The 25,208-nt window shown below is 41.7% G+C and overlaps 1 protein-coding gene across 2 annotated transcripts in view; it reads left to right on the top strand.

The window, feature by feature from the left end:
* Nucleotides 1–21,195: 21,195 nt before the first annotated feature.
* ca10a (carbonic anhydrase Xa) overlaps nucleotides 21,196–25,208 on the top strand; it is a 323,190-nt gene continuing 319,177 nt past the window's right edge. Inside the window, exons 1-2 of one of the 2 annotated variants that reach the window (XM_039788744.1) lie at nucleotides 21,196–21,548; nucleotides 23,271–23,768. In XM_039788744.1, the coding sequence (XP_039644678.1) occupies nucleotides 23,708–23,768 (61 nt within the window). In that variant the 5' untranslated portion in view covers nucleotides 21,196–21,548; nucleotides 23,271–23,707. Of the gene's footprint in view, nucleotides 21,549–23,133; nucleotides 23,769–25,208 lie in introns of those variants that run through there. The other variant, XM_039788745.1, reaches the window with a different exon arrangement.

Here is a 25,208-nt window from a genome sequence, read left to right as displayed (position 1 = left end):
TCTGTTACAAACTGTTAACGGAGGCTCAACGTGCACCTGCGAGCACGTACGGTGGAGCAGCCCAGTCTCATGGAAGTTCGTGTAAATGTGACGTTATTTGAATCTATTGATACGTGTTCACGGAGACGTTTTTGTCATTTTTTACGTGGTGGACAACACGAAAATGTGAACTAATGTATTTCAATGGGAAGCATATTTCGTGGCCACAGAACGAAATTGTAGGGAGTAATATAAAAAGCCGAAAATCCGCGTAGGGAGATTGGCCGGGCTGGTGGTTGGGTCAAACAACACAGGACTTTCACCCGGGCGAGCAGGGATCGTGTCCCGTTTGCGGCACTTTGTTTCCCAGGGATGGCGTCCCTGCGTGTGGCGTTTTGTCCCGCGTGTTACTGTGGCGCGTCTCCCGGCGTTTAAGGCGCCCTTTCCCCGGCATTAAAGGCGCCCTTTCCCCGGCGTTTAAGGTGCCCTTTCCCCGTAAGTTTTTTCCTAAACCCAACCTCCGCCATCCCGTTATTGTGGGGTGTCCCCAGCGGGCCGCCTCGCGGGCCGTCTCGCGGGCGCCTCCCGGCTTATGGAGCGTCCTTTTCGGGCGCCTCCCGGCGGGTCCCCAGCGGGCCACCTCGCGGGTGCCTCCCGGCTTATGGAGCGACCTTTTTGGCCGCCTCCCGGCGTCCTTTCCCCAAGAAAATAATGTGACATTTACATGTAAAAACTAACGTGACAGTTACACGTAAAAAATAACGTGACAGTTACACGTAAAAAACGAGAAAAACGTCTCCGTGAACACGTATCAATAGATTAAGAATAACGTGGACATTTACACGAACTGCCGTGAGACCGGGTTGGGTGGAGCGGGCTAGAAAGTGACTGAAGAGAGGGAGCGCTTAGGACAGAGCCGTGAATCAGAGAAATAAAACGTGTTTTCGCCGATTAATCACTAGACCAACTTTAGCAAGCATCTCACTATAACTAATGTTAGCCACATTCATATTGAGATGCAACAAATGATATATCCAGCTAAAAAAAAGCCTAAATGTCGGAGGTTAGGACGGAAGTACAAAGAGTCGTTGCTATGGAGATGATACACTGTCTCGTCTCGTCGCATTGGTGTGAACTGGCAGCTTTCAGAACGCTGCAGACCGACGCGTTGCAAGTGGTTGCAAGTTTCAACTCATCTCGTTGCGAATCTTTGGTCTGGACTGGACTTAAAGAGTCAGCATGTTTCCACATGTAAATGGGTAAATTAAGGGTTTACTTCAACCAAACCAGAGTGATGATTGTTGGAACAGTGGAAAGACGAAACCAAGACTTTTAATAGTTTTATTTTGTTTCTGTCGACTTTGAATTAAGTGTGTTTTATGATGATACAATTATTGATTATTTACATGGAGTCTGGTGGGTTTGGCAATGGCAATTTTGAGGCTGTTTCATGTTAAACAAAAAGGATCTTACTCTTTAAAAAAAAGGTCGATCTCTGTAGGGATCCTTTCCATAATGTTGTCAGGCACTTAAAATATTAATCTGAGCCTGTCGGCGGCAAAAACAACTTCTGTGGACGTAAATTGAAGGTGCGCAATTGCCTAATAACTTACATTGTAGCTTGTTTCATTTTGGTTAATAATGGACAATTTCAAACATCCAGTCACTTAGACACAAAAACATAGTAAAGTAGGGTCCATGTTAAAAAAATTTACCCTTTAAGACTCACTTTTATTTAATGGCTTTTACTTAACCCATGGTATTTGTTGTAACTATTTATATTGTTCTATATGTTCTGGATCTTATTTATCTCTATCTTTTATTGTAAAGCTTTTTGTAACTGTGTTTTTAAAGGTGCTATATAAATAAATATATTATTATCTCTACAGACAACAATCTTCAAATCTATTATACATGTCTGAATGTTGTATGCATGTCACACCCTGCGGTATTCTCATAGCATCAAAGCCATTGTCAGAAATAAACTTGTAAATGATCATTTCAAGCCACCGAGTGTGCTCTAAAATCACCAAATGGTGACTGGGTGGAGTTTGATTTAAATATACAGTATGTTCACAGAAACTCACCTTTCCTGCAGAGCTGCCCACAAGGAAAACTTACTTATGCAACATGTACACCTTGTCTGCGGATTCCATAGTACATAGTACAATACAATATGCAGGCATGAGGCAGTGAGCTGCTTATCAAACTCTCCACGTCCTCACTTTCAGCTTCACTTTCAGCAGTTCTCACAGCACCATCTAAATGTACTCCCATCTGGAACAACCCTGATTTTCTAATTAACAAGACGCCCCTTCATTTCCACACATGGATTGAAAGCATCACACATCTTAAACATAATAACACAGTGGTTTAATTCTCCTATTTGGTTTCAGAAGCACAACATGGGGAGTAAGCCATTTTTGGAGTATCTGTAGCTTAAATCTAGCCTGGTCCTACCAGACTCTTGTACATTTCATTTGTACAGAGAGTCTGGCTACTCTCCATTGACAAGTGTTTACTTCCTTGAAGGCGGGTACTCTGTTGAAGTTTAAAACTATTGGATCTGCCCAGAGCCACTCTGGATCTGCCGTAACCAATCGCTAACGTTTGGTCTGACGTATGTCACGCGCATATCGGCTTATATTTAGCATTAGCATCGCTAGCGTTAGCATTGCTAGCGTTAGCATCGCTAGCGTTACAATCGCTAGCGTTAGCCTTAGCCAACTCCTTCCCCACTAATGTGAGGTGGAAAATCAAACTGTTCCCGAACCCCGTGGGGAGGAGGGCCACAACATCATGGCAACCAACACAACTCAGCAAATATTGTTCTTGCTCGGGCTTTAACTTCTGGATATTCGGCAGCGTTGCCACAACGGACCGAATGGCTTTGCTCGCATCTTTCTCGCACACGTCCTAACGTCATCATTCTCAGCCACTCCCTCTGTTCGCTGATTGGATTGCCAAATATTTGGCCAGAGAAAACCCAAGAATATACCGCAAACCCAGACGCTTAGAGCTTAAATCACCCATTTAACAAAATTCAACACTAAGACCACTAACATAGTATATATGTTCCTCCTTCAACTTCAGAGTAAATTAACCCCTTCGTTGAAAAAAATCTGAATCTGACAAAATGCTATCCATACCATCAATAAAATGGGAACTAGACTCATCCATCACTACTGATGCCGAACTCTAGAATCAAATCTGCAGAAACATCTTCTTCATCACTAAAAAGCCAACCTATAGCCTACAGTGTATACTCCACAGAGTTTCCAAGAAAAACAGCGGGCCTGTGGCGAAAAGTTGAGACCAACAACTTTTGGAGAAACGAAACCCCACGTCACGCTGCAGAGGTCAATCATGTAACTGGAGATCAGACTTGTCGGTGTGTTTTCAGCTGTGGTTTGAGGTATGAGAGTCCCGTACAGGAAACAGGAAACATCACTGCCTCTATAGCTGCCACAGGAACGAGTTAAAACACTATGAGGGTAAAAAACAAAACACAAGGGCTGCGTCTGAAAGTCCACACTAACATGCTATTTAGTAGGCTAAAACAGTATGTGAGATTTATTAGCATGTCGGAAACCTTAGTATGAAACCAATAGTACGTGAATTGCAAACTATTTCCGGTAAAATATAACAGTATGCAATACTGGACACTACACCGGCATAAATATCCCACAATGCAATGCGGTAGTAACGACAACGTTCATAACACACAGATAGAAACCAAGGAGCTCTGTAACATCAATAATGCTCTAATTTACATTTCTACATATTTAAATGACTGTTGGTCTAGTTATTCACCTCTTTCAGTAATGTAAGCAATATCTGCTGATGCCGCGAGAGCATTCCAGGACGTCACACAAATGGGTCGTTTCATTGACACCACCCCACCGCCACACAACCCTGCGGAAAATCGCTGGATCGTTTTTTGGTCTGAATGCCCCGTCACTGTAGCCTGACAAGCCAGACCCACATCCAGATGTTGGGTCTGGGAACTCACCATTAACAGGGCTCAAGCCGAGGGGCGGGATAAACGGTTGTCTTTCAAATTCCCTCTGCACGTTATAGGATAGCGCTACAACCAGGCAGAGCAACGAAGAATGTAGTGAAGCTAGATAATAGATTAAACTTTAATAGATTTAAACAGCAACAGCCATAAGCCCGCCCACCGACTCTATATACGTTGATTGGCCTGACCAGAGTTTGGTTTTTGCAGCTTGCAAGCCAACGGAGAGTGCCTAGACCCCCCCTGGCTGCAAATTAAATTTGCTGCCGCTAGGGTGCGTCTAGATTTATAGGCTACCGTCACTGTGCTTATAGGAGACACATCAACAATCAGATTTCTCACACACACAAACGTATCCTCATGAACTGGAAATCAAGGACACAGAACATATTACACACTTGGAAAACATACTTGTAGATTACATCTCTATCGATCTTTTGAAATGTATCCACCTTCATCAAAAACACAACAACAGAACTCCATCTGCTCATCTTTCATTCATTTACCACAATCCTGATTCCATTAGTCTTGTTATTAGTTTTCTTGCCGGACCACCAATCATCATTTGAACACACATTTGCATCTGTGTGAATATCTACATCTACGTGAAGAGTCACATTTTGCAAAAAACAGATAAAAGCCATTCATAAAAAACAGTTTGATTGATATTCTCTGGAGTGCACACGAAAAACCTGATTGAGGTAAATAAAATCAAAGATATCTGTCTCAAAGAGAAGAACAAAAAACATTCAGTGTCGGATTCAGGAAATCTTCCTGCTGAAGACTACTGAGTACTGCGCCAATATACATTTAGAAGCTACATTTTATGTATCTATCTATAACTGAACTTCATCAGGGAAACCGAAAACACAGAGTGACATTTTTTAGGACTGCTTAATAGAGTATTGAGTCTTAGTTTATTGCACAATATATTTTCAAAGTTAAAGCATCAGAAGCAGCAATAAAAACAAAAGCAGTTCTGGTACTTGTAATATTTATATGAATAGTATACCATGTGGCAACTTGATAATAAATACCAGATGTTGAATAAACAACATTTAGATTTTATAGGTTTTTGACAAATGACAAAGTTTTTGGTAGCCAGATTCTGAACTCACTGTCTACATTCATGTACTGTAATCACCTACACATCATTTTTTATTTATCCGTCCATGTATTTCTAGATGACAAATTATCCTCACACTTCATTATATGAATTTGACAATTGCTAACTTCAAATTACTTAAAACTCACATACATTTTCAAATAAAAACAGCCTATTAACTGGATAAATACGCCGCTGTCCCTGAGGACAGGGGGAAAATGATGCATTTTGAGCCAGGTCCCACACCACATTTACTGGCAGACAGTTCCCAGAATAATGCAACCTTCTGAATCATTTAGGTAGGCAGTTAAGCTGGCCATAGACACAGACCCAAGTACATGTGGGAAGTATGTTTGATGAGGCTTTTGGTAAAGTATTTAAAAAATATCTGAGTGCAGTATATTCATATTTGGGGTGTTGTTTATTTCAGACACTTGATGCTTTTCTGGCTTGGCTCGTCCTGGAACAGTAACATCGCTCTCCTCTTGTGGAAAGCCACTGTGCACTCTCTTCATTAAAAATGTGTCAGTATGCAATAGACGAGAGTGCACTGCTTTTAAAGTGAATGGGAAGAGCTGATTTGTTTGGCTGTGACTGTTGCCAGACAAGCTATTCCTCTTAATCCAACCCATATGGACAGGTGGATGAGGGTGCTGACATTCATTTAAAAAAATTGCTAAATTCCTAAAATGTGTGAAGGAAATAAAGTATTTGTTTGCAGGGGCCAGCAACAGGTCTCATCAAGTCATGATTACCGAGACTGTTTGTAGCATTTGTGTGCACTCAAATTAGGCTTAATGTAACTGGTATTCCAGCGCGTCCTCATCCAGGAAATGACCGTATGAGTCGCTTGTTCAAGCCGCTCATAAGGACCCACAATTATGTTTCATGTTGTTTCTTGCGACCTCACATGGCCATAGTAATTATCTAACGAGAGCAACTGAGGAAGTGAGGTGAAGTACATGATTACATTCAGATGATTAATCGCCACCGTGCAGCAGTAAATAGAACGGCCATGTGTGCTGTTTTGGGAGGAAATCGACTGATAATGTTGTTTAGGTATGAGGATGTGATGGGTATCCAGCATTTGCATACAATTAAACCTCTTCTTATATCTTTAGGGGTTCTTTTGTGATTTAATAGGACAGAACTGAGGGCTTGTCTGTTTCAGTCTTATTTCAGATTAGTAGGTTTAAGGTATTATTGTGCCCAATCATAACAATATGCTACTGATCCAACCCACTTTCCAATGGCACCAGAATGTTCAGCTCTGGGGCATCGACACCACTGGTCACAGAATGTACCAAAACTCTGTTGGTCACACACAGTGAGCTTGCACCATCAAGTGTGTCTGTTCAGCACCGTTTTTATGCAGAGACTAAGCCCCGGGGGCCGATGAGGTGAAAGGGCTCCGTGCCTGGAGCACCCCAGGGCTGTGTTCTGAGTCCCCTGCTGTACACTGACTGTGTGGCAACTTTTGACTCCAACACCATCATCAAGTTTGCTGAGGACACAGCTGTGGTGGGCCTGATCAGACACAGTTGTCACGGGATTGCCGCACACTTTGAAAAAACAACAACTTAGATATTTTCTCACTGTGCTTTACAACATAACCGTGTGGGGGAAAAGAAATTCTCTAATTCACAGCACTGCTCTCTCTCTCTCTCTCTCTCTCTCTCTCTCTCTATCAACTTCAATTTTCAATTCAAAGAGCTTTATTGGCACGTGAAGACATTGCTTATATTGCCATAGCAGATAACGTATAAATAAAAGGAAATTAGCAATAACTGGCACAACATAAACTATGACATGAACACCAACTTTAACATAAAGTGATAAAGGCACGAGGAGTACAGTGGTACAGCAAAATCATTATACAACCTATCACAGTTACAACTTTGTCACAATTTAACATATTTACTCTCTCTCTCGCTCTCTGTCACTAGAGACACACATCTGCAGCAGTTCAGTGTGGCCGCTGGCTCGAGCGATCTCTCTCTTTTACTCTCTTTTTTAAAATGAGTCGGAAAGCCGACAGCAAAGCCTAACTCGACTTTTAATGTTAGCAAACAAAGAGAAATGTTCTAAAATGGTAATAAAGCAATATAGAATAGCCTACTAATTACTTGTTTACTGCTGCACCTGCTATGAATGAAATGCAGAGGACAATGGCCCTCATTTATGAAACGTGCGTACGACCTAAAACAGGCGTAGGACGGGCGTACGCCGATTCCTACGCAAAGCTCGGCATTTATCAATTTGAACGTGAGCGTAGGCTGCGATAAAATCTCACGTCTGGTCTGAACTCGTGTACGCAAGTTTCCGAGTCAGCGTGGCCTTGCGGTGCAGCATATACTCAGTTTAACAGGAGAAGGAGAAGTCATCAGTTGATCACTTATCAGCAATGGCAGATCTGGCTCTTTTAGAAGACCTCTATGCGCCGGTACAACAGTGCACACGTACGCGCACGTGCCACGGTGGAGCGCTCCATCAGATTGTTTAAGGGCAGATGGCTTGCATCAGCGGGGGGACCCTATACACGGCAGAGAAAGTCTGCAACATTGTTTTAGCCTGTGGGGTTGTGCACAACATCGCGCAGGAAAAGTGGGTGCCATAAATGTAGTGATGGAGCCAGATGACCCAATGCCCAGAGAGCAGTGTCCAGCACAGCCCCAACTGGGGGCTATACGAAGGAGACAGGATATTATTTCTCGCTTTTAAAAGGTAGCCTATAGTGTTATGTTTGGCAATGATATTCAATACAGGAAACATGACGATGCTCAACATTTTTATTTATTCTTCAGGTTTTTGTTTCTATTTCAAGTGAATGATTTATTCCTGCCATTGACCGAGTTATTTCGGCTTGTTTTTCTAGCCCCTGTGCTGTCAGGAGACAGGGTCGAGGTGGTGGTCCAGCACGGGGAGCAGAGGACACGCACTCTCCCTCAGCTGTTGCCTCGTTCAGACTCATGAAAAAAAACACGAGTAAAATAAAAGACACTGCATAAACTCCGCTACCGTGTGTTTATTTAAATATAGGTACACCATGTAGGCCTAAGAGATTGCAATAGAAGCCTGTATATTACTATTAGGACTATAGAAAATGTGTCAAGGATGTATAAATTAAATAGGCTAAACAGCTGGAGTCCGATTTACTACGGCAACACTGTTGACCGAATCAGTGATCTATTTTCATCCCGCATTCTTTCTACAGTCTTTAATCACAGTTTTCAGGCTGCTAAATAGTACACACGTTAGTGCAAATGAACCTGAGATATCAGGATTTCAATCTCCACCTCTGAAAAGTGTAGGGGCAAGGCCTCAAAACCGAGAATATATTGGGCCGTGAAATTTAAATTACGATCGTTTCCAGCCGCTGCATTTATCAATGTACGACCATTCTTACGAATCACACGTGAAGCCTGTCGTAAGATGATTTCTGCGCTCATATCTGCGCTGGTTTCTACGTTAGGTTGACCAATTGGCCAATGAAACTATGAGATCAGCTGTCAACAGAAAATCCTCCGTTGAGTGTTTGATAGTTATTTATTTGTGTTTTGGCACGTAATCACTGTGAAACAATCAGAAAATAATGTTTTATATCTTTCATTCACAGCTCTCTCTTCACTGACCCGAGCTTGTGGTGCAACTTTCAAATTGCAGGCTGTAGAGGGCCTACTGTAGCCTACAACAAGGACTACAACCCTACAACACTTCTGGTGGTGTACATCTGGACTGGTGTATGTGACGTTAGCTGTTTACTAGTCTCGCATTGCCAGACCTTCCTCCTCAGCGCTGCGGAGGAAGGTCTGGCTAGTCCTCATAGCATTCCAGGATGGGAGAAAAATGTGCTCTGGTTTATTGGAATTTCTTTAAACCAATCACAAGAGCCACGGTGCCTCTGCAAAATAGCCTCGGGAAAGAACTTGTTTTACTGGAAGATGTGTATATTTAAATGTTGTTTTAGTTGTGCAACAGAAACTCAGATTGGACAGATAGTCTAGCTAGCTGTCTGGATTTAACCTGCAGAGATCTGAGGAGCAGTTAACCATAGTCCTCAGAAATCCACCAGAGTTTAGAACGCCAACACAAAGAAAAAGGAAGGTAACGGCCATCCGGCCGAAATAAGGGCCATCCAGCGGAACGTCATGGACATAGACTAGCTCTTCACTGAATATGACATGTAACCCCTCTGCCCATTTCCAGCACATGAATGAAATGGTATGCATCGCTACCCGGTTACGACCCAGGTCGTGAATTGTCTTGACCAGGGATCAACCCGTGTTGACTGGCTCAGTTTGAAATGACAGAAGAAGGGTTGAACACAGTCAGATAACCCTGACCTGAAATCCAGACAGAATTGTCCAACCCTGTCTCCTAGAGATTACGTTTCAAATACAACTCATTTGTTTACCAGTGGATGGTTTTGGAGAGCAAATGAAATGTGTTGCTGTTACAAATTAGCAGTAAAAGAAACTATTAATTTTCTGGTCAGTGTTGGGCAGTATTCTATAGATTGTGGTAAGAAAAATGGAAATCAGTGTGTGCAAACTATTAAGCCTTAATAAGTTAAGTTGTCAAATGCAACCCTGTCTAAAAGAAATTATGTTTACATGCAACTAATTTGCCACAGCAAATACAGTATGTTTTGAAGGAAATTACATAATGGGTAAATGCTGTAATCTTATAATTGTTGTGCATATGACGATAAATAAAAAAACTTGAAGCTTGAAGTGCTTTTGTTGCCTAAACCTGACCTGACCCCTAATGTCACAGTCCTGCACATTGTAAGGCATCGATCAATCATTGATAATGCATAATCGCTAATGGGATTTTCTTAGATTTTTTTTTTTAATTCACAGCCCTGTCAGATGAACTCACGTACCACTTCATCAATTCCCAATGTGTTCCAAATGTAAATCTGTTCATTATATAAAAGTGGATGTTACTCTTTTTATAAAATTGAACTTTAAACATTTAGGTTGGTTTGGTCAGAAATTAAAACTACTACGACTGTAAGTAGAAGTAACTAAAGTAAAGTACTGAAGTAAGGCTTAATGTTTCGACAGTTTATCCATTACTTTTAGCTACAGTACTGTATGTCAGCGAGGGAGTGGGGCGCATATGGTGTGCATGGTGGTGCATCAAGAATGAAAAGCCACTTCTAGTTGCTCAAGTTAAATTTGAACATGACCGTGGCGTGAGACAAAGGCTAAAGAACTGCGCTGACATGGTGACGAGAGTAAAGAATAATGTGTGTTCATCTTTCAGCCACGTTCTATCAGCATGTTCCCTGGGATAAATATGGAGCATGGTGAGGCATGGTAATGTATCAAACCTCTGACCCCTTCTTCCCCTGGGCCTCTTAAACTCAAATCAAAAGATTGAAATAATAGATACAGTACACAGTAAAGCATTACCTTTAGTGTTGAAGCAAAGACCTTTATTTAAAATTCAAATGTTGAACCTGTCCTATTAAATACAGATAAGAAAATACAATTACGCTTAATAGAAATGCACATTTTCATTTTAATTACTGACAAGTGATAAAATATTCACATCAAATGATGTAGCCATTTGCTTGCAGATGAAACAATTCCCATTAGTGGCACTAAGCTGATAAGTATTGCCAGCAAGGTGGATATTTTTTAAACTCCTCTGCCATTTGCTGATGGATAGAGGAGGTATTATGGTTATCAGGTAATCTCTTCCTGATGGAAACTGTGTTTTGCATGAGTGAAGTTTGAGCGCGTTAACTACCAACAAGTGTTTGATTAAAGGGCTCAGTTTAGTAGTCAAGAGAATCGCTTTCGTGAATTAATAGCCAGCAGTCACCCTCAGAGAACGTCTGTTCCTTGGGACAGTTTGATGTTGTAACTCTTTCAAAATGACCGCTTGGATGTGGAAATGTGACCTGATAAGAGGAGAGCTGTAGGAAAAGCTCTTCATTTTTCTTCTCCAATGTCATTCCATTCTTTTGCAAGTCACTTATCAACAAAGAAGTCTTTACATAACACTCTTTAATCCAGCAAGTCATCTCTTTTAATTATAGGCTATATGATGATGATGGAGTGAGTATTACAAAATAAAAGTTTGTGTATTTGAATAGTTAATTGTCATTCTATTGGTTAGGGGAATCTGTCCGTGAAGAGCTCTCATTTCATCGGCCAGTGACTACTGTCAGAAAGCACCATTTGTTTTAATTTTGTGATGTCAGTCAAATTGTAAGAATAGTTTTTTTCATTAAATGGATATCTATTCATGAAACCACCCTCTTTCTGTATAATGCAGATTTATGCTGACAGAAGTCAAGCTTAATAAAATAGCAATTGATTAAAATGAAATGCTTTAGACCATCTCAGCTGCTTAGTTCATCTGCCCAACACTTTGGTTCAGAATGAAGATATCTACTGTTTAGATATTCAAGTTCTCCAGTGAATGGGCCATAACATAGACTGTACAAAGAGTGGACGTAGCATCCGTTACATCACCCGTTGGTTTGTGGACCGTCATTTTAAAGCCTCGAGTTCGGCGATTCGGGCATCGCCATCTTCATTTTTTGCAATTGGATGTGATTTTTTTGACGAGATGATGGCGCTGGGGAGGATGACGCGGCCAAGCCAGGGTTCTTTATGGTTGTAATGGTCATGCGCTAAGCTAAGACTAAAGAGGGAAATTTGCTGATTTTCAACCCTTCTGAAGCGATTCATCCAGGACTTCTACCGGTGGGAAAACAAGGACCGCAGGGTATTGGCGCCATTCATCTGCATGTACGGCAGTACAGAAAATCGGCAGACTTCCTCTCAAATTACCAGCTAACATTAGCGGTAGCTAGCTAGCTTGGTTGGCAGAACGCTAAACAAGACATTTTTAGGCGACCAAAATGTGCTAGGCCTATATTTATGAGTTTAGGAGTTTAGGAAGTCATTCTTATAGCATAACAAAATGCATGAACTATTCCCTCTAAAACCCGTTTTGACTTAATGCACACATATGTTTGCCCAACATTGTCGATAGTGCACCACTGACGGTGGTAACCTTGGCCGTTCCACAGCAGAAGAGTCGGCTTATTTTGCGCATTTTGTCGCATCTTGCTCTATTGTTATCTTCTTTTTAACCTCAACTTCTCAGCGCCGCCCATTTCTTTTTCATCTTCACAACCTTTTTTATTTTTCACATTTTTGGTTTTCTCTGTGATCATAACTTCAGGGTGAAGTAAATGACCCGGCCGAGGGTCAGGCTGAGCCAGTGAGATTTCACAAAACACGGAGCGGTCCAAGATGGCAGTGGTCGTTTGGCCACTCGCATCCCCCCACTTTTTTTCTCAAATTGACAGTATTACATTGGCCCAGTCTGATGGCCGGGCGAGCTCTGTTTTGCAGTTCTGTCTGCGGATACGAGAGCCAGACCAGTCCATGTAACGGCTGAGGGCCGAACTGTCACCTGTTATAACACGACCATGACTGTATGACTGCCAGCGGCCCGGAATGTGGACCGGCCGTTCAGAAAATCTCCACAATCTCCCGATAGCAATTCCGCCCCTGGCTACATTAAAAGAAAAAAGTAAATCTGTTATTTCAAACACTGAGTGTAGTCCTTCAGCTATAGCTGAGCTTGCTAGCTAGCTTGTCTCAAAATTATATTTACTGATTGTCAACTGTACACAATGTCATTGACTTTTTTGGGGGCGGTATTTTAGGCCTTTAATTGACAGGACAGCTGAAGACATGAAAGGGGAGAGAGAGGGGGAACGACATAGTTAGACATACTAGAAATATCTCCCATTGCTAAGCATGGCAAGCCGTAACTAAGGCCCGTCCTATTTACTGGAGCAGTAAACAATGTTTGCATTGCATAAGAACCTTATGGGATGGGAATAATTGTTGCAGATATTAGTCAAACCCTCATGTGTTACCAGGGAAACAGAGTTGTTTGAAAAAACTTTAGATTTTCATTGGAAAACGCATTCAAATATTACCCTTATCAGGTAATTAATGGACTTCGTAGTCGTCCATTAATTCCTGAAAATGGACCTCTCGTTGGGCATTAACCCTTACGTATGTCAGCCCAAAAGATGAGTTAAATATATTATGGAAATGTTAATATTGGGTGAGATGGGTTAACCCATAACATGGTTTCTCACACAGAATGGCATGTTAATTCTCTGTTTGATGGACACTTTGAATCCTCCAGAGGCCAGTGAAATCTGTCTGTTTACAGCTGCAACATGTCTGTCACTGGGAGAGAAAAACAAAACCCTGGCTGAATAATAATGAGACCTGGACAGATACATTCAGAATTAATCATAATTAGCCCAGATGAAATCTTTCACAATGTTGCATTGTGTCTCTCTCATTTCCTCCGTGCAGCTAATCTCTCTCTCTCTTTCTCTCTCTCTCTCTTCATTCTCCATCTGTTTTTGAGAAGGCAAAGCCATGAAGGAAAAATAAAATCATTTGGCTGTCCTTAATGTCTTTTGATTTTCCCATTAGCAACCCAGTCATTCTTTCTCACATGGGCATGAGCATAATTAGTGTCTTTCATCTGCATAAATTTGGCCTCTGAACCACAAGAATATCGATCAGGTTTGCAAGCACAGCCTCACCTGCAAATGATGAAGTCTGTAGTGGCAGCCTGGGGGAGTTTCTTTTCTTAATCAGAAAGACGTACAAAGTGTGAGCTCTGGCTAGAGACTGTCACACTTTTCTTTTTGCCCTTTCTGATCCTTTACTTGATCCTGTGTCTTCTCCGAGTGATACATTCACATCTGAATTGTCATTTCACAGCGGCGCCACAGTTGGCGTTAACAAATTTGGTTTTCATCATCTTTTCAGTATTCGTGCTGCACATTAGCCAGCATGGGATAATTGATATCACCAAAAATATCTCTCTCCTATCTCCTTACACACTTAAGACATTTTAGATGCAAGGCTAAATTAATCCTGTTACAAAGCCAATACATTTTTATGGGAAGATTTAAAGGTTTAAATGTCTATGAAACATCGGATATAATGTATATTTCAGAGACGGCACCCCATTCTGTTCTATGCTTCTCTTTGTAGTCATCCGATTGATCTACCAACCCTTATAGAGCTGGGTCTGGTCTGCCTTGGACCTGCTCTTAGTTATGCGGTTATAGGTCTAGATTGCAGAAGGGACTTCCTGCGACACACTGAGCTCCTCTCTCCTCTCTCTTTCCATCTGTGTGCACTCACGCTCCAGAAATGCTTGTTACTAACCTAGCTCTGGGGAGCTCATTCCCCGGAGTCCTTATGTTTTCTCACCTCACAGTTTTCCTTGGATTGGGTTGGCACCTAAATCATGGTTGCAGTTGCCGCCGTGGTACTGCTCGACGCCCTGCTGTGCCCTACTACGCCTCACAATGCTCCGCTACGCCCTGCTACGCACTACTATGCCCCGCTACGCCCTGAACTGTTACAACTATTATTTCTAGTTATAGTTCCATTATTTTTATTGTTACTATGATTGCCACTGTTCATCACTCCAACTGCTATAATTATGAATCTTATTTCTCTATATCTGTATCTGTGTCTGTGTCCAAACTGGCAGTGACAGATGCCGCCCACAAAGAGCCTGGGTCTGTCCGAGGTTTCTGCCTAAAAGGTTGTTTTTCCTCGCCACTGTTGCACCAAATCATTGCTCTTGGGGGGAATCGTTGGGTCTTTGTAAATTAGAGTGTGGTCTAGACCTACTTAGGCCGGTTACACACTGGCTGCATGGCGTGAGCGTGGCGTGAGCGTGGCGTTTCGGTTGCGTGTCAGCTGCGTGGATTTTTCTGTCTTTACACACCAGAAACTTGTCTGACGTGGCACTGATGCTGCTAGCCTTGTCTGGACAAGTGTATGTTTCCCATTGATAAAATGAAATACCATGTTAAACATAAATATATACTGATCTGATTGCAGCAAAGACAATGTCGGCAGTATTGACGGCAAAATAGGCTACAGAATATTTCGTTCTGTATTGACAGGTGCAATATTAGAATTAATTTTTTTTTATTACATTTATATCTGCATTTATATCAAAACCTAGAGACTTTCAAACATCAACATGTCATTTATTAATATGTATTTGTGTCTAAATGACGTATAAACATCTTTTCCTATTCTATTTTGCCTGGAAACGCTTCCAACACGCTTGCGTGTCGCATGAAAAATAGGTGTCGGTTCTATTTCTAGCAGGCACGCGTTTTCGGCGCGGCTCGAGACGAAATATAAACTGACACGCCACGCAGCTGACACGCTCGTGCAACGCATCCAGTGTGTAACCAGCCTTAATCTGTAAAGTGTCTTGAGATAACTCTTATCTCTTATAGTTATGATTTGATACTATAAATAAAATTGAATTGAATTGAAATTGAACTGAATGCACAAATACACTGACTAATACAAGCTTACCAACACCATATGTATTTCAGAATCAGAACACCAAGTCCTGTATTTTACTATTGCTCATCTCAAATATATTAAATTTTTTTTAATCATACTGCTTCCTTGTACATTCAGCTGTTCTGTTTGTGAAGCTGTTTTATATCTGGAGTGTCATGATGCTGGGTTTTTGTTAAGTTTTCTGTTTTATGGGGTGGCCTCTAGCTCTCCCAGTAAGAGCGCTCACCCCACGTAGGCTGAGTCCTTTGCAGCGGCCTGGGTTCGAATCCGACCTGCGGCCCTCTGCTGCATGTCATCCCCCATCTCTCTCCCCATTTCATGTCTATCCACTGTCACTATAATAAAGGGAAAAGCCCCAAAAAATAATCTTTAAAATCCTATTTTATTTTGTAGGGTCACTTCCCATGTGTCATGTCTAGTTTGATGTCTTGTTTGACTTCCTGCCTTGTGTCCGATACATACTGTATCAATAACAAGCTTAAGGAAGTGTCTTTCAACATATTATGTTACATAGAATTTACCTAGTGAAACTTGTGTTACAAAGATTAAAACTAGATATTGATTCTAGTTCTAGATATTGATATTGTGATTTCTGTGGACTAGAAGAAAAGAGTATTTCCCATTTTTTCCCACACTATATATATAGAATGTTCTGGATGTTTAAAAAAATGTAAAAAATATTGTTGAAATACATATGTTTGATGTGATGCTATATTTTTGTCAAAATATAGATTTTTTTTTGGATTGAAAATAACATGACGAATATTATGCAACTAATTATTATTTTGGGAACATTCCATATCCATGAGAAATAAATGTTCAGGAAACCAAGTTAACGTTCCTGCACTTTATTAATGATTTTCCACAACATAGCACCATTTTAGTTAATGTTAAAAACAAAAAGACATTAAGACCTTTAAGTTATTGATGATGAATATAATATAAAACTTTATGAAATGTAAATGTATTTTTTTTTTGGATTGTCTTTTCTTTTGTTCCTGTTTTGTAATGTATATTATGTATCTGTGTGTACTTTTGTATAAAAGGTAATATAAATAATAAAGAATTTTGATTGTCGGCCCCGCCCTGATGTGTTTCACCTGTTCATCAGCCCTCATGTCACCCACTCATGTCACCCTCTCGTTCCAACCCTCGTTGCCTCATGCATTTAGTTTGCGTGCTCCCTTTGTCTGGTGTCAAGAAGTTCTGCCTGTGCCTAGCTGCGCTCGTTTCCTAGTGTTCCTGTTTTTTTTGGATTACTGCCTGCTTACTTGGACTGTAAGTTTACTTTTTACTCATTCAATCTTTGAAACTCTCCCCATTACTTCCTTGCCTCTTTTTCTGCATTTGGGGTTTTAAAATGCTACTCCTGAAAACATGTTACATATAGCCACTTTAACATATATGAATTAATTTATTGTTTTCTGATGCATTCCATTAGTACAACCACAAAGTAAGTTACTACATCTATCAACCAATGCAAAACAATCTAAAATAATACTGCAAATGTGTCAGCTGAGGAACAGCCTCCTTTTCGCCAATGGACATCAGCGGGAATCATTTCCATAATCAGTATGATAGGAGTACTATGTGTTAACCCTGAGACAGACTTACTCTACATCTTGTGAACTCCACTGCTCCAGTAGTTGTTGTAATGCTGTTTAACAGTGTAGCCTGGAAGGCATGACTACATGTTACCAAGAGTTTAGAGAGATCATAATAGTAATTGCTTCGTTCAGAGTGAGTTGGAGTTGGAGTTGATCCTAACATCTGCCTGCCCCCAAGCATCTGGAATGATGTCTACAAAAAGGAATTAGGGAACTTGTCAAACTTTTAAATGCAATTAGCAACAAGTGCAGAGAATGTGTGCCAACAAATGTATCACAGACTACTGAAAGGTCTTACTTGTAGCCTGCTGAACATTAATACAGTATGTTTTAATTATCTGATATCATGTTGTGATATCATTTGTAATAGTATAAATGCCTTTTTTTGTTTTTACTTACTTAGTTACAATAATGCAATGATTGGACTGACAGCATGAGATCCAACACATGGGCTTCTTGACTGATGACTCCACCCATCACCATTTGAGGGGGCCGCCCTATCAAGAACATATAACATTTGCCGGGCTTTTTTAAAGCAGAAAGATGTGAAAAGAAAGTACCGTAAACAAAAGACACAGCATCCGTGTGTCACATCCGTGCTTGTAAAGGCTGCCACCGAGGAATCCCTTAGTAGGAGCATCAGTACTGGGCTGGAACCCTCACCTCCACCATCATTAAGTGCATTGTGTGGTTTGTCAAAATGTTTATCACCTCCTTTCCTGAATTACTGGACCCATTTCAATTTGCTGACAGGCCAAATGGATCAACTGACAAGGCCATCTCCCTGGTCCTCCACACTGCTTTCTCCCACCTGGACCAGAGGAACCGTGAGAATGTTGTACTCACTCAACACCATTGTGCCCTCCAAGCTGGTCACCGAGCTCAGAGACCTGGGACTCAACACCGTGTTTGGATTCCACCAGGTGCAGATGTGTCAAGTTCCGGCTGCGCCATGGTTTTGTTCTGTCGTCCGCCATGCGTCATACCACACCGAGAGACTCTGAGAAGCAGGGCATTTTGCCTGCCCGACTCCCAGATTTTGTTGTTTTAGTCATTTTTTTTGTAGATATTTCTGCTTCTACTATAAAAGTAAGTAGTCTACATGGTTAAATGGTTTATGGTTCCATATAGTCCAGTTATGAAAGACACAGATCAAAGATTTGTGTCTGTTTCAGTTGTTAAAACAGTGTAGTGATTTGATATACAACTGGGACTTTCCAGAGGGTGTTTATTTTGAAAATTGACCAAATGCTCTAGCCCTTCCACTTTCTGCCCGGCCTGTTGATTGAACCGTGGCTCGGCCATAAGTAGACCATGTATAAACATACGCTGGTTTTCATGCACACACGTGTATAAAAATGAACTTGCTGTAAGAATGTGCGGGCCATTGCGCATACATGCCGGTTCCTCTGTGGAGAAAGTCGGCAGCTTCAGGTTCCTCTGCGTGGAGAGTCAGTAGCTTCGGGTTCCTCTGCGTGGAGAGTCCCTGGAAAAATTCCAAAGTGCATTCGAAAAACATGAGCCAGAACTGTCTGCCATTATCACTAGATTCTCTTATCCATGCTCATGATCTATTTTGAAAACATGTCATTAAAACTTTAATAAAAGAATGAGGAGTGGAGGGATGGAGGAATCAGATTAGAAAAGTGAACTGAGTTTTGACACAGGCAGTTTCCTTCCTCACACCAGCAGCACAGAGACCATTGTCGGCTGAATAACAATCATATCTTGGGTTGAAACAGTATGAACCATTGTGTGCTTCCAGGAGAAAGTAACCTTTTGAAAGGCTTTTCTTAAGAAGCAGCTTTACACCAAGCATGCCGACATGGTGGGAAAGAGACACGGGATGAGACCTGATGGGTAAAAGCTTTTGGACGGGAGAATCTACAGGGATGTACCTCTCTGATGTGGGGAAGTGGCACTTGGAAAAAAACCAGGCTGTGTATGGTATTGATTGCACATCATTCTCTGTACCTCCTGCCCAGCCTGTGTTACTTGGAACATCACAGGGACCACAAGTGGGAAGGGATAAATGGAGGGAAATCATAGCATTAAGACCTTATACCCTCCAACACCACAACACCATCTGACAAAAATTCAGGGTTTTCAGAAGCCCGTGCCGAAAAAAAAATAACAGGTGGAGTAACAGGGATGGTATATTCTCACGCAGAATGTATTTCTTTCCAGCTTGTGGCTGCTGAGCAATTACAGTGAGCTACAGCTAGATTGCTATTATGCTTCACAGTAGAGGTTTCCATGTGAATGAACAGAAAGTTGCTACACTAAGCCCTGTTATTGATGAGGAGAGATCAATAGTGAGCTGTACGTGCTTGTCAGAATATATAAATACATATGAATAATGGATATATATCCAGTATTTAATATTGGCAGGCTGGTATTATTCTGTGTATTTCACATTGTCAATAAATTACATGTCTCTCAATACCTTCCAACATTCCTAAGCCCATTTATTTCTACGTGTATAGGATGTGTGTTGGCGGCCTGGGAGTTAAAGAATCGATTTTTAATTTTTCAAGTCAGTCTTAAAACAATTTGTAGTAAATGAATTGACTTACGTATTTACATTTACACTGTAGCTACCTGTAGTATGTACAGTATGACCTGTGTACTACTAGCTAATCACTTCCTAACAACATGCTGCTTGTTGATGTGTTTTTAACAAGATGTTGCTCATTGATGTGTTTTTGGAAAAAGAAGATTCATCAGGATGTGGTTTGGGTCTTTATTGGGATTTATTGATTTAAAAAATACAGACTATCACCAGCCTTAAAGGTGTTCTATGAGTTCCTGCATGGTCACTTCTGTTGACGTTCCAAGTAAATTTCCCTCCCCCCATGTTTCCGTAACTGTCATGACTAACTGTCACTAACCCCCTCCCCCAACCATCTTGTCCGTGATTGGCTGGAGTGGTTTGTTTGACGTTTACGAGCCCTGTGTCGTCCCCGAGACCGGGCTTTCTCACAGTGTGTTCAGGGGGCAGGCAGCTAGCGGGTCAAGGACAGATGCCTACGATTTCAGACAAAAATGAAATTGGGCTGAAACCATGCAGGAACTCATAATGCACCTTTAACCTTTAATCGATTAGTAGTTTTTTAAATACAGAAAATACAGATTACTTTGTGACTATATTTGCTTAAAGTATCCCTAAAAGCATGTTTTTGGTGTATTTATATCAATATGGGGGTAATACTCAGGTGTCCACTTGTATATAAATTATGTGAAAATGTACCCCAGCACATACAGCAATGCTATGCAACGTCAAAAAACTGGACGCATCTGAGAGTAACTTTTTTCATGTAAAATGTGAAATATTTCAATGGATATTCCAAATATATTTAAGACTATGTGTGGAGCTAATTCTCTGCTTTGGTAGGACAGGCGCTCACACTGACACACACACACACACACACACACACACACACACACACACACACACACACACACACAACATATTGTATGAAATTAGCAGACTGGTGAGAGAAGGCCAGTCTTTTGAAATGATCTTGTTTGTTTATGCTCTCTATTTCTTTCTCTCTCTCTCTCTCTCTCTCTCTCTCTCTCTCTCTCTCTCTCTCTCTCTCTCTGTGTGTCTCAATTCATTTTACTTTATTGGCATGAACAAAGAAAACATGTTGTCAAAGCAGTTTACAGAAAATTCATAATGTCACATATTGAATACATACTGTAGGTGTCACATAGATTCTATACTGTACTGATCGCTATACTACACATTAAACTCTCTCTCTCTCTCTCTCTCTCTCTCTCTCTTTCTTTTTATCTTTTTATTTCAAGCGCACACAAAATCACCTGGCAGGAGAACATGATGCGTGCTATTCTTTCTACAGTCACACATGCACAGTCACTGTGAGGCTGAAACTGACTCCCAATCAGTGTTCCATTTAACACTAATAACATTTCAATACCGAAACGTGAGCCATTTGTTTTCTGCAGTGCGCGGTTTTCATCCACCTGTGCCCCCGCCGGCCTGTGCGCGCCTCCCGTGCATGCGCCCGCGGCCGCGCGCGTCGCTCCTCCTTCTGAATCCTAAACAGCGCGCCGAGCCGCAGAGCTGGATGGCATCGTAGGGTGTCCGGTGCCAGACTGGAGCAAAGACCACCATAGAAGCCGTTAGCGCGGATACAACTGCCCACCGGCCTGGGAGTGCACCATCCCTTTATCACCACTAAATCACTCTTTCATTCCTTTGAAGACATTTGGCAGAGCAGCACTGTCTTTTATTTATTTTTTTACCAAGTTGGATTGCTTTCGTGAACTTCTACTATCTAACCTAATTTTAGTTCTCAACACAGAGTCTGTTTCAGGACAGATATTCTCTGGTGCGTCAAAGCTGCTCGCTTCCGAGTTTCCTGCGCCCTTTTTTATGTGCAGGGAATCTGTCTCCAGTCGCTGTAAGTGTGTTCTTTTTTTTGCATTTATTTTCCTCTCATTAACACACTTTCCCACATTCAGTCTTCTGTCTGCACGGAACGCTTTCAACTGTGCAGGATCCGTGTTTTTAGTTGAGCTGTGCCCTGCCCTGTGTGTGTGTGTGTGTGTGTGTGTGTGTGTGTGTGTGTGTGTGTGTGTGTGTGTGTGTGTGTGTGTGTGTGTGTGTGTGCGCGTGTGTGTATGTGTGGGATGGCGAGCGGAGTAACCCTGCGTCAAGCTCAACACAGTTAGCCACAACGTGACCGGAAACTATGTTTAGCCTCTGTTTACAAAGTAAAAGCCCAGATGAAAGACAAACAACGATTCAATCTGAAGGTGCAAGTGCTCGAAGGAATAATAAGGTTAATGACAGTGTCAAAGATTCTAAATCCTTTATTAGTCCCACAACAGAGGGATTCACACTGTTGCAGCAGCAAAATGGATGGGGGTACAAGACACTCTAAAGATAAACAATAAATAAATAATGTATGTAAATAATGTCAATAAATGTAATCCATACGCGTCCTTGAGTAGCCTAGTAAGCCAATAATGATGGAAGTCTCGAATCATCGTTCACACGTGTTTTATTGCGCGTGTTAATGTGCACACAGTGAATGTGAACCAGGGTATGATGTGCTCTCTTTTGTTTTGTAGAACATACAAAATGAGGGACAGAAGTACCGACGGAAAGTAAAACAATGAAAAAGAAGTCTTGGATTTAAACAATATACTTGACACATAATTTAGATCCTCCGTTGCCAATCATAGAGCCTGAGTCCCTTTAAACCAGGGGTGTCACACTCATGTTAGTTCAGGGGCCACATGCCCCTAATTTGATCTCAAGCGGGCCAGACCAGCGTTCTAAGGCCAATGTAGGAAGAAAACAATAATGTTACAGACCCGGGAGAGAGGGTTCATATTCCAAGAAGAAACTAGGATTAAAGTCGTAAATTTACGGAAAAAAGAACGTGGCTGTTCTCTAAGATTAAAGTGGTACATTTGGAAATGAAATTAATGAATTATGTGCCATTTTTGAAGACTTTGCAAAGTCCTCCAGTGGGCCTGATTGGGCCCTGTGGCGGGCCGGTTCTGTCCCACGGGCCGTATGTGTGACACCCCTGCTTTAAACTATTCCCTATATAGAGTAGCCTATGTTTAATGTTTTTCTTTGCACCTTTTACTTTCACTCTCTTTTTGGAACTTTTTCACAGCAGACATTTTGACTTGTCATAGTAGGAAAAGCCCAGCTGAAGTTGATAACCTTAACGATGGCTCAGTTCCATCAAGTGTCCCAGTAAGATATTTCAGTGAGTCAGCATGCACAATACCAGGACCTCTCCTAAGTGGAATGCAGCCATCATTCATGGTTTAATACCAGGACCTCTCCTAAGTGGAATGCAGCCATCAGTAATGGTTTTGAATACACCTGTGCTTTTCTTCCTATGACATGTCAACATGTCTGCCATGAATAAGGTCTATAAAATACACGGCCAACACACCAAAGCTTTTATTCTGACAGTCCACACAGGAAGTCTTGTGTATTATTCCGTGCAATTTGACGCCAGTCCCTTGCACTGACTGTAGATCGGAGTCTCACCACCTGGCGATGCGAGTTTCGGAGTTGTGAGGCGTCTCCAAGTGTCTAATCCCACGGCCGCCTCATTAATCCAAGCTTTGTGTTTCCTCTCTCTCTTTCCACACAGAGATTATTTCCCTGACACGAGCATGTGTGACTTTCCGTGCTGAGAGCGGTGTGAAGCAGCGCCGGATGGATGGACGGATGGACGAGTCCGATCTGGGGCGCACTGGAATAACACAGTGAACTGACGTGAGGGGGGGATCGGCGTTCTCCTCGGCTCTTTTTTTTTTTTGTCTGGAGTTCATCCTTTTCTTTTTCTCAGTTTTTCTTCCGCCATCTCTGGAATTGTTACATGTAGTTGTGGGAACGTGCAGCCCTTTTTCTTTCTTCTCCAAAGGCTTTGATCACCTGCTATGTGTGTGGTGTGGGAACTACCTGGTGGAAGGTGTACAGCGGGATCCAGTGTGAGAGAACAGGACATCTGCAACTGACGGACCTCCGTTCCTTCTTTATTTTCTCTTTCTAAATCCGTGCGTAATGTACGTGGAATGAAAACAGAGGATGGATATAATTTGGGAAATATTGATCATACTTCAAGCCAATTTCATTGTCTGCATATCAGGTGAGTTATGGGCGTCATTGGTGTCTTTTAGGGCAGGTGCATCCGATACACGAATCGATTATCTTTTACTCCCCCCTCCCTGAAATTCTGGGAGATGACTGAGGCTAAGTGCGGGCTATGGTTTGAGGGAAGAAAATCCTGTATTAGTCCTTGGTTATAGATCCTTTAGCTGTGTGTGTGTGTGTGTGTGTGTGTGTGTGTGTGTGTGTGTGTGTGTGTGTGTGTGTGTGTGTGTGTGTGTGACTGACTGACTCAAGACGGTAGCCTTCAGGACTGTCAGGCTTCTGACGTACGCATGACATGGGTGGGCTTTTATTTATTTAATTTTTTTTAACGCAAACCACAATGAACATGATGGATTTCTTTTTCATCATTTATGTTCCGTGTTGGCTAGAGTCCCCTCTCCCCTGTCCTGTCCGTCATTGTGAAGTCTCAGAGCGCTCCAGAAACAATTCAGTCAGAGTTATTATCAAATCAAGCAGTTGTGCGCACCGGTGAGCGCCGCTCGACCGGCCACTCTGAGCTGCGCTGAGCGGACGCGGCGGCCGTAGGTCGTGCTGTTTATTACGGTTCTCTGTGCGCTGTGCAGGCACGTGCGTCCGAGCCATCAGCGCTTATCAATGGGGGGCAGTGCATTCCCTCACTTTACTGTGTCTCAGCGGACACATGCCTATTGCCTTTTGCAATGGACCGATATTACACCGTGCTCCTGTTAGTAGTTTCAACTATTCATCTAAAAGGCATTCTAGTCTTATAATGAAAACATGTGACGAAATCACAATGTCACCTCTTTCCACTGTATTGTGCAAATGTGTGCAAGACTTTTTTTTTTATTATTAAATCAAGGCAGATATTAGTGGATTTATCCTGTTTTCACATATTGACGCACGGGCTTCATTTTGGATGGAGTTGCAGATAGAGCATCAGAGTGTTGAATGAATTAAATGATCACACCGAATAGACACTCTCCCAAAATATGTCTTTTTTTTTTACATCCCTGCTTGCAAGAGACATCAATCTGCGAATTTACTATAACTGGTGCGTAATCCCCTGTGTTTACGCATTACGCACGCCACCCTTTTTTTACCTTTATTTATTCGGGGGCTACACTGAGAGTAATGCTCTCTTTTTCAGCAACGCCCTGATCCCATCCACACAGTTACACATTCCCACCTGCACTAGAAATATCTGTGTATTAACACTTGTATGACACTTGTATTTTTTAACAGAAAGTGTCCATAGAACGAGATTCACAGTTGTTTTTTACATTTCGAATTGCTTAATTTATGCTCCGACCACGTTTGCTTTTTAAGACATTTTTGAAGCTATCTTTTCAGATTTTTGAAGTTTTCCCGACCTTTTTGAAAAAAATTTTGGAACATTTTTCACTTATTTCGACATTTTGGGCGTTTTTTTTTCCGAAGTTTGTCACTTTTTGAC

The sequence above is a fragment of the Perca fluviatilis genome, chromosome 21 (assembly GCF_010015445.1).
Source record: "Perca fluviatilis chromosome 21, GENO_Pfluv_1.0, whole genome shotgun sequence".
Lineage (NCBI taxonomy): Eukaryota > Metazoa > Chordata > Actinopteri > Perciformes > Percidae > Perca > Perca fluviatilis.
This window is presented reverse-complemented; position numbering and strand designations above follow the sequence as displayed.